Source organism: Lygodium microphyllum, chromosome 4 (genome assembly GCF_053477565.2).
Source record: "Lygodium microphyllum isolate KBCC chromosome 4, Lygodium_microphyllum_v1.1.10, whole genome shotgun sequence".
Classification (NCBI taxonomy): domain Eukaryota; kingdom Viridiplantae; phylum Streptophyta; class Polypodiopsida; order Schizaeales; family Lygodiaceae; genus Lygodium; species Lygodium microphyllum.
In genome coordinates, this window is record NC_141138.1 from 54,686,459 (window position 1) to 54,697,496 (window position 11,038).

Genomic DNA, 11,038 nt, shown 5'->3' on the forward strand with positions numbered 1-11,038 from the left:
TGTACCACCTGTTTAAATTCAAATCAGATGCTACATGAAAAATATCAATCCATTTGCAGCTCCACAAGTTACCATGGCACCAGGCAGTCATTTTTCTATATCAATGCATTCCACACTGCCAATTGCAATGATTTATAACTAAAGCAGAAGCCTTGCATGTAGACATAGTGTGTAGCATGCATATTAGCTGTCCTCTGCAACTGCACTGTATTCAGATTTATGACTGAGCACAAACCTTCCATGTAGACATGGCGTGTAGCATGCGACCCTTCCACCCCATCAGCAAATATTGGCTGTCCTCTGCAACTGTGTATTCTCTATGCCAAGTTTCCAGCATCGCCTGCACATTCTTTTTTATGCCTTCATCAAGAGGTAGCTGCCTGAATCCAATTTCTTCAGTGGCAGCTTGCCACTGCTTGTATTTATCAACTCTTTCCATGACTTTTGGACCCTCACAAGCAACTATGTTCAAAATGGCCTTACCCAAAATTTCACTCTCAAAGACCAATCGATCTGGATTCTCTTGAGATATGAATGTATCAAGCATGTCAAACACACTCTCAAAATGGAACAGTGCATCCCTAAATCGCCTTGTGAAGAATGGTGTGTTGTATGAACCTGTCACAATTCCCTGGATATAGACATCCGGATTAACACTCCGGCCCTCCCTCAAAAGCCTAGATCTTTTAATAGGTGAATCTAGAGTGTCATCCATCACATAACGCAGCATGTAAGCTGATATAACCACCAAGACCTCATCATCATTTCTTTGGGGACTTATAAAATCCTGCATATGAAGTTCATCACGTGTGCCAGCCCATGCTGTGTACTGAAATGGTACCCCACAAGTGACTGCATAATCAGCTAGCTGAGTACATGTTTTTTTGACGCCCTCCAGAATGATGTCAGGCTGGGTAGGCAACATGGAGTAGTGAGGAAAGCCAACAGCTATTAAGTGAACTTGTGGTGGACCTCCAGGACGATCAGCAAGTGCCTTAAAAAGAGAGGGGTACTGAAAGCCAGTTACCTGAAGCTCCAGGATATGCAACTTTGATGCTTTTTCTGCAACATTAAGAATAGTCTTGTTGATGAAATAATGATAGGCTTTCACAAAGGGACAAGATGCCATATACATGTAAGTGGCTTTCAAGATCTCAGCAGCCGAAGGTCTGCGTCGTAGAAGTCCCCAATACAATGGCCAGCCTGTGCCAGAGAATCGGGCATCCATAGCTTCAGCAAAATAATAAGCAACCCGCTGAGCGCCAGTCCCATAAGGAGAAGCATACTTTCTCACCTTGGTCAGTATCTCCAAAGCTGCTTTTGTGTTATTCGCCCCTACAGCTTGTGCTGATTGCAACAGCAAATCATTTATATTAACATACTCTTGATCTCCATTGAGCTTGCTACATCTCCCCTTTCCTGCACTCTTCTTATGTGAGACTCCAGTTTGCTTCCTCGGCTTCAAGAGACGTTCAGATTTTTGGGGCCCTTGTAACTTTTGGCTGGTCGGTCTGAGAGCAGTGTCATCTTGAGGCAGTGGAGTTTGGAGATCGGCAAATTGCCCATTAGCAGATTGCTCCAAGATCACATTTTCTGGCAAGCTGGCTGTCCTGGACGCCTTGTCAACATGCAGGAGAGATGTGCTCGATGCCGATCGCAAGCTATCCAAAAGTATCTCATTCCTTTGAGTCTCGGAATAAGATGGCTCCACTTCCAAGCAGCTTAGGCTGAAGAAGCTTGATGAATCATCTTGACTTCCTGCTCTATCTGGTCCAACATAAGGTCCATTCTCTGGACTTTCCAAAGAACTGGCATCCTGTGCCTGTGAATGCAGTGCAGCTTCAGATGAGGAGCCTCGTATGCTGTCCAAAAGGATCTCATTCGTCCATGACTTATCTGGATATGTTGACCCCTTGCAGATGCTTGCTGGATTGCAGGATGAGTTTTCGAACAAATCATTGGAGGTGACAGCATTGCTTGGATCAACCTTCAGAGCTAGGGCTGGAGAATCTTCCTTCAGAAGTGCAGCCATTTCACTGGCCTTGGCCTGATAGGCAACATACTCATTGTAGCTGAGGGTACAAGGGTGACCAAGTGCATTAAGATCATCGTCCGTGAGAATTTCAGAGATATATGAGAGAGCTGGATCTGACAAGGGCTCAAACCGATATGTGTCATCCAGGTGTTTAAACTGCGCATCTGATGGGACCGAGGAACCTATGTGAGTTTCGACATGGTCTTCATTGCATGCTGATATCTCAGACTGTGTTTGCTCAAAGACGTCCCTTAAGACAGCTGAGTAACTGGGACTCTGCATATCATTGGCATCATTATGTGGACGCTCCCTGGGATTACTCCCCATCCTTGAAGCTGGTAGCCCGGATTAATCAATCAAAACACAGGCTGAGTTTGTCGTGATTCCTTTTTACTCCCTTCCAGATATTGTAATCACCTACGGTGAATTCGGCTTTATCCACTGTACCGGTTATTCTTTTTTACCGCCTCTTGATATTGTAATTTCCATTGTGAATGCAGGTTGATGCAGCATTGTTTGTCCGGATTACCCCCCTCCTGATACAGTAATTATCCATGGCGAATCTGGCTTGATGTACAGTGATTATGCGCGTTTATACCCTTGGCTTGATATTGTAAACATCCACCGCGAATTCGGCTTGATGCAACGTGGTTATTCCTCTGCACCCCCTCCTGATTTTGTAATCATCCATGGCGACTTCGGCTTGACGCATGGTGGTTATTAATTCCTGCTTAACCCCTCGATCTGATGCTGTAATCATCCATGGCAAATTCGGATTGACGCACGATGGTTATTCCTTCTTATCCCCTCCTGATGTCGTGAATCATCCATAGGTATCGAGCAGCGGAGGACGGCGAGGCGCGCGATGGCACACAAGCAAGCTCAGGAAGCTTCGATCATCCTGGTAGCTGGAAGAAAATGAAAGACAACCGACTGTGAAAGAAAGACGCTTTGTGGAAAAACGAACAGGCAGAAACCATCGCCGCCATAATATCTTCTATACTGAAGTGATTGAAGATGAAAGACGTCTTTTCATGGAAGCCATGATACGTTGAAGTTGAGATATAGAAGTGGCGCGTCCTTACTGATTAGACATATATTCACGCTTGCATATATGTCGCCGCGACGGAAGACGAGGAGGAAAAGCCATGGCTGAGTCTGATAATGCTTGTATGTATGTATGTATGCATGTGGGGCTGGGATTCATTCATTCTCACGGCCAGCCATTATTCTAGCAATCCACCTACACAGAGAAAGGCGACATGTACATACATACATACATACATACAGGATGTATGCATTATGCATATATGTGGACTGCGACGTCATGAGTGGGGCCCGGCAGCGCGGGTCGCGGGTAGAATTTGACGGTTTGACCGCCATCCGTCATTCATCACGCAAACAAGACACCATAATCATCGCAATCGCCAGAGTGCTATTTCTGTGAGCCGCTGGATTCTCTCTCTCAAAATTTTCAAATGTCGTTGAGAAGAAAGCGCCAAAAATGAAATTCTTTGGCGGCTGGCCTGCAACTTCCAAGGCGTCCTTCCAGGGCGCCGACGATCGATGACCGGCAGCTGGTGTGCATCCAGGGCCCGCGCCGCTCCTCCTCCAGCAGTACTAGTACTGCACAAGTAACCCTGAAGGCTGAGACTGAGGAATGCCGTGTAATAAGTGCCCTAAAAGCCATCTTGTCTTTCATTCAGCTTTGTAACACCTCATCTTATTCCCCTGTAAGAACTGCCAATAAAATTCTGTATTGTCTTTTAATCCTAAACACTCGCCTTCATTCATCGCACATAGCATATACTTCATGAGCTAAATATCTTAAAGAACTCGACTTGTGTTAGGCAAATAATAACCCAGGGCTATAGCTCTAATGCTCTACATGTATATTACAAAAACAAATGCCTCTCGAGTACAAAGAAACATAGAGCTTATTGTAGGATGTTTACGATCATATCAACATTTTGACTCATATTGGAGTCTTATTTGCCCATGTCTAAAATTTGGTTTTCCAACATCCTATAACATCTGGACATGATGGTTCTCATCCCCATCCTAGCACTACCTACAATAATCTCACTGGCCAAGAGCCCATTGAGCTTCCCATGTAGCATATGGGATGGATATGTTGCCCATGCATACTTTTTCACCAATCTGCCCCATCAGTTGATCGTTCCACATATTATGAAAGACTACACACAATAACATAGTTTGTGACAACTAAATGTTCATAATGGAAATGACCAAGTGTGACTTGTATGACTAGAAATAAACAAAAAGTATAAAAAATATGTATTATACATGATTTTGAAGCTACCTATAATGACTTGTAGTACCTAATTACCAGCCATATACTATAATATGTGCATCATTAATCATATATCCTTTGAAGAGCCATCACAACCACCCACTCCCGCTTCATATTGTCTTCATTGCTCTCCTCATCCTCATCATCATTAATCATATATCATTTGAAGAGCCATCACAACCACCCACTCCCACTTCATATTGTTTTCATTGCTCTCCTCATCCTCATCATCATTGTTACTCTTTGCTCTCCTTATTATCCCTCACTCCACTTCCTCCCTCTTTTGCTACTTCATTGTGTTTATTATCCCTATAGATGTGAAAAATCAATCTTAGATATTTGACTTGTAAGAACTTCTAGAGCAATATACAAACAAAAGTGATCATAACAAATTAAATGTGATTAAACTATATACAAAACAAACAATGGGATCCTTAGTCCCAACTGAATATAGTTTACAAAAGAAAATGTTACAAAGTCTATACATGTATACATATAGAAAAATGTGTAGAAAAATAGAGTATAACATGATGAGGTCTCTAATCAAATATCTCATTCTCTCATAGTAGCTCACGATAGCAATCATGGAATAAGAAAGAAATATAGAAGTAAGGTTATTAGGATAAACTATTATGTAGAAGCACATGTAGAACTAAAGTAAATTCAATTAAACATTAAATTACTCAAAAAGTAGTATATGTTGTATCGCTCATCATACTTTCTCTCAATTCAAGCTTAATCAGTGAATGGCCCAGCAAATGAGAACTACAAAAAACAACACATACACAGTAAATATTACTTTAAAAACTAAACAGACAAACCAAAATGAAATAAATCAAAGAACAATATAATCACAAAGTTTATGCTAAAGGTGAGATAACCTCCACTCCCAACATGTGATGTCTTGCCAAACTAAACTCGCACACATGCCATCTCCTATGTCTAGATTTTGTCTGATTTCCTTGTCTTTGATTTTCACAAGTCTTTCTTAAATTAGCTAGGATGAGATAAGGCCAATATTATAGGCATCTTGTGCCTCTAGGTTTATGATGCATGTTTGCATGTATTCATTTGAAAATCTATATGTTGACAATTACGGGAACTCAATATTGAGAGTACTTATAACTTGCTATTTTTGGGGGAAGGAGAACTCCATCTAGTTATTATGTTGTGTCTGTAAGTCGACACAACAAGGTCATGCATTCGAGCAATAACTCTCTTCTTCTTCTTGTTCATGATCAATCAACTTGTCTGGTCAAATTGATCAAGAATGAGAAGTCGACACAGGAGTCACAGGCACCCTAAGTCTACATGGTATATATACCTCTAACTAGGATGGTTAGTTGCTATGGGATATCCAAGTGTTATGGATGGGCTCTCCTCTTTGTTGTATGCACCTATCTCATAAGCCATCATGTAGATGACTAGGAGAGTGAGGATGTGATCATGGGTGGAGGAGTAGGAGGTGGATCCTTGGGTTGTTCACTATATGTAAACCCTCTATATCACGTGTATTCAAGGCCTATTTAAAAATATATTAATCTGTGAATTTCTATTGAATAAAGTACATTCCGTTCTCTATTCAATGTGTGAGAAACCCCCTTATATGACACCCTTCTATATTTAAAAACGATACAAAAAGGGTATTTTAAAATCCCTTCTTTTGAATTCATGCAATAGATTCATATATTTATGAGTGACCCCCCTGTAGGTGCACCTATGTAGGATGAAAATCCTGGAGACTACTATGCAAAACTACCAAGATCCACAAATCCATAATTGTATCGATCTAGTGTGCACCCTAATGAGTGGGGTGAAGGGGTCTCTACTGGCCCAAAAAAACTAAGGAATGGATTGAGGGACTTATGTAGAAGGGCTTATTTGTCCTTCCTTTGATGACAAGGGAAGGGTGCTCGGCTAAGTTGAGGACCACTATCTGTCTAGCAAGATAGCATCATCGCAACCACAAGGGCTCTACTGCAAGGCCACTAGCCACTACAATGGCCAGGACTTGAGTGATGACAATGAGCATGCTAGCTCTATCTAATATGAGTCCAGTGCTCTCACTTGGCCTATGATGTTGAATGTGACAATGATTTTTATATAGCCTCAACAATTCACTCTCTATTGTTAATAGCAATGCTATGTAAGAACAAGAATATCTCATATTCTATTAGTCAATCATCCTGGCTCATATCTTCAACTCTCTTCTCAACCTTCAATAATAATGTTATGAGTATATTTGGTATACATTCTTTCTACCTCTCTATCTCACTACTACTCCTTCTTTCTCTTTTCCTTACACTTAATGTCAACCATACCTTGACCATATTAATATATTAGTACATGCACACAAAGAGATGATATTCTCACAAGAGAAGAAAGCTAAGATACATAGCATGAATTGTATCTCGATAATCTCAAGCATAACCAAACCTCCACTTGTTGTACCATATCACATTCAAATACTCTTCATGATATCGAGCTTAGGTTTGAGTATATTGAGGAGGGTTGGCTTGTTATCATAAGTTATCTTCCTAAGCAAGAGAATCTTCTCTTGGTGTATGTGTATCTTATTGGTTTTTCTTCTCTTGCTATTTTCCAAACCTCCACTTTTTGAGTCCCTATGTTGTGCAAGCGTGCTAGTAATTGGGTGGGCTACCATGCTATGTCCGCACGCACACACACACACACACACACACACACACACACACACACACACACACACACACACACACACACACGGTATATAATCTGCAACCATATGTGTACATGTATTATGAAAAAAAATGAACTCTCTTTTTTGGGCTTTTTAGTCCCCCTCCTCTCTTCTCCTTATAAAAAGGAAAAGTGGAGACAATAATAGCAAAATAACCATGTTCTCTTATTGCTTCTCCAACCTTGTTTTTCCTTTTTAATATTATTCATAAAAGATTTTCTCACATTCTTTCCCTCTCCTCATTCAATAAAGTTTTTTCAACCAAATGTTATATTCAAATAGACATTACTTATGAGAGTATAGTGATTGGTTGTCAATATAAATGACTAGTAGATGTAGTGTAATTCATTTCTTAATCAAAAGCAAAAAACTAAAATTTTAATATTTGCTTAAATCAAGATATTTGGGGGATTTTTTGTATTTTATCTTTTGATAAAGAAGAAACATGTTGATCAATTTTTTCGTGTTTTAGGAATATATTAATTGGAAGTAAAATTAAAATTTCTAAAATTCAAAAACTCTTGGGCATTCCTTCTTACTGAACTATATTTCTCCATTTCGCTACTCTCTCATTACTCTATTGCGACCTCATCTCTATGTCTATCTAGCCTAGCTTGACACACTAAAATACCTATTTTGGCCTATCTTGTATCATCAATCAATAATATATGATCTATGTAGTCTATCTATATTTGTATACTCTACTTTCACACTCGACTATTTTATTTCTATTGACATCTCTGTATATTTATCCATCCTACCTTCATATACTTAATTGCATGCTTTTCTTTGACATCTTTGTATGTCTATATGTGCCTATAGTCTACCTCCATAGATATCAAACACCCTATTTCTATTGACATCTCTCTATGTCTACCTGTGCCTCTCTAATCTACCTCAATAGACTCAAGTACACTGGTACCATTAACATCTCTGTGTATCTAACTATACCTCTCTAGTCTATCTCTATAGACATTAAACCCTCTATTTTTGCTAACATCTCTGTGTGTTTATTTGTGCCTCTCTAGTCTACCTCTATATACTCAACTACCCCATTTCCATTAGCATCTCAATGTATCTAAGTGGTCTCTCCAATCTACCTCCACAAACTCAACTATCCTATTTCTACTAATATCACTAGGTGTCCTTCTAGCCTCCCCACTCTACCTTTATAGACATCAAACCCCCTATTACCATTGACATCACTGTGTGTCTATCTAAATTACCTTGACACACTCAACATACATTTAACTAAAGTATGTAATCAATTCATATATCTCCAAATTGACCTTACAATAAATAAGAAAACTTAATATAGGTAAGAAGGAGTTGCACATTGAGATAGAGCTTATGGGAGCTCACGCTCAACCGCCAAGACCTATGGACCACTTATTGTTTCAAGCATTTCAAGCCAAGTGCAATGGCTACCTCTCACATAGTTGTGTGTGCTCTCGCACCTACAAGTGCAATAATCTTACCTTCATGCTTGATCGAGTTCCCTCCTCCCTCAATCACTTTGGTAGCTCCACGATTCAAGGTGCAAGCTCGATCCTCAAGCTCCAAGCTCCATACTCCATTTTTGTGCATGAGACAAGAGAAGAGAAGAGAAGAGAAGAAGAAGAGAGGAGAAGATGGAGAGCTTCTCCACCATGGTCCCTCACCCTCACACATTCTCTCAGACTCCCTCTCTCATGCACAAGCACAAGCATGCAAGAACAAGAGAAAGAAGAAGAAGAGGAGAGCCAGTTTTGGCCACACACAAGAATGAACTTCTCCATTCACTTTTTGCCTTTTATACAAGCCCTAATCCCATGTGGGCATCCATCCCTTTTTTACATGACCGGCCATTTTAGCCTAGGTCCTCTTTTTCGATTCCTTTCTTATTTATATTGTGGTTTCCTTTTTCTGCTTTACCTTGCGTCTTTTTACTTTTCTTTGCATTGGAATTAACATTACCCCCCCCCCCCCCCAGTCGAGTGCCAGTCCCTTGGCACTTGTTGGTGAGGGCTCGAGTGGTTGAAGGGTTGCCATGTGGGTCAATGATGAGGCTTCATGGAGATTGGATATGGAGAAGAAGCATCACAAAATGGATGTGAGGTTGTGGAGACCGAGAGTAGATTGAGTGAGTGGCCAGGGGCCTCTGAATTTGGTGGTCAGTCACAAATTGTCGAATGTACCTTAGAAGGAAAAGGAAGTGCACTACTTGGGGGATGTGCCTACCTCATCGTGTAGTGCAAGGTGTCCATGCCTGTAAAACTGGTAGTTGGATCAAACATAGAAAATCCTTTGGTATTGTCCCACACTTGAGGACCTAGTTTGTGTACAAGGGGAGATGTTGTGGGTGTGACTTAGGGAGATAGGTTTAGGTGAGCACAAACTCCCTAGGTGTGTCCTACCCTTGAGGTGCTCTAAGTGTAAAGTGGGTGGATAGGGAGACAAGTCTAACCATAGGCAAGTGCAAACTCCCTAGGTGTGCCCTTGAGGTACCCTAAGTGTAAAGTGGGCGGATAGGGAGGGCTAGGGGATTAGAGCTGGCCGACTGAGACCACCAGATGCACCTAACTTGAGAACCCCTAGGTGTAGTGTTTGTGACACTCTAATGTTACATGAGAAAGTTCTTTGTTCCTTTCCTTTTGCTTCATGTGGGTCCTTTCTTTGTTTTCTCTTTTTTTTTTTGGAGATACATTGGAAGGGAGCACACTAGACATCATCCTAATGCTCTTCAGTAGTAAAATTTTAAGGGGGCCTAAGAGATTTGCTAAGGAATGCATGCCTTTGCATGTATCCCTTTTGGTTGATTCTTACATTGAGAGGGGAAGTAGATATGAAAGGGTGATTACACTTTGAGAACTTGTTATCGCTTATATCTTCCAAAAGGCTCATGCAAAATGCTGGCAAGAGAGTGGCCCTTAACATCAGGTGGGTCATTGCATTGATATCAAAATAGAGGGGTAGTAGACACTCTTCTTGGGCTACATGTTTTTATTTTAGTAGGATTCGCAAGAGGTGGAGGTAATTACAAGTGGTAAGAAAGGCAGGGTTGTCAAGACATGCCGTGAACTCGTCCAGGAAGTGAGTGATAGAGGGTTGGAGGTCTTGTGTCCCAAAGGTCATACATTCTTCAGAATTGGTGGCATTTACATTGTAGATCAAAGGGAAGTCGTGGCACCTCAAGTAAGCCATGGGTCATCCCTTTCATATGGTAGTGTGCTACAAAAATCCATCCATGCCTCAAAATTTTTACTCTAGATTTTTCAGTGCCATTTAGGTTGGGATTCATAGTGTTAATCCCAATGCAAAGAAAGTTAAAAAGATGCAGAACAAAGTTAAAAATGATGGCTCCACTTAAGAAATATGAGAAAAAAAGGCCAAAAGCGCAAGGGCAACCTTAAAAGTTCAAGGTAAGGACAAAAGAGAAAATGTATATTTTAAATATAAAAGTGCACTCTAAATCTTTGTAAAAGAGCACTAGACTCCCTCCTATGCAATTTGTAAATGTAGAGGGACATGGGTAAAGGAACAATATAAATAGGAAGGGAATAGGGAAATATGACCTAGGCTAAAATGGCTGGTCATGTAAAAAAAGGGATGGGTACCCAAAAGGGATTAGGGCCTATATAAAAGACAAAAAGCGAATGAAGAAGCTCATTCTTGTGTTTGGCCAAAACTAGCTCTCCTCTTCTTCTTATTCTTCTTGTTCTTGCTTGCTTGAGCTTATGCTTGAGAGGGGGAATGTGAGGGTGTGGGAGCTTTCGCTCAATTGCCAAGACCCACGGACCGCTTATTGTTTCAAGCATTCCAAGCCGAGCACTAATGGCTACCTCTCACATAGCCGACGCGCCATCCATATCTACGGGTCTAGTGAGCTTACCTCCACGCCGATCGAGTTACCTCCTCTCCCACGCACTCTGGTAGCTCCACGATTCAAGTGCAAGCTACAAGCCAGCTCCATCCTCAAGCTCCACACTCC

The 11,038-nt window shown here is 41.0% G+C and overlaps 1 protein-coding gene across 1 annotated transcript; it reads right to left on the minus strand.

Annotated features, from left to right (window-relative positions):
- Nucleotides 1–217: 217 nt before the first annotated feature.
- LOC148037057 (scarecrow-like protein 14) lies at nt 218–2,362 on the minus strand. The gene is made up of 2 exons (XM_087677062.1): nt 1,743–2,362; nt 218–1,520 (listed from the first exon to the last, which is right to left on the minus strand). Exons 1-2 carry the CDS (start codon nt 2,360–2,362, stop codon nt 218–220), a joined length of 1,923 nt encoding a protein of 640 aa, XP_087533188.1.
- Nucleotides 2,363–11,038: the final 8,676 nt, after the last annotated feature.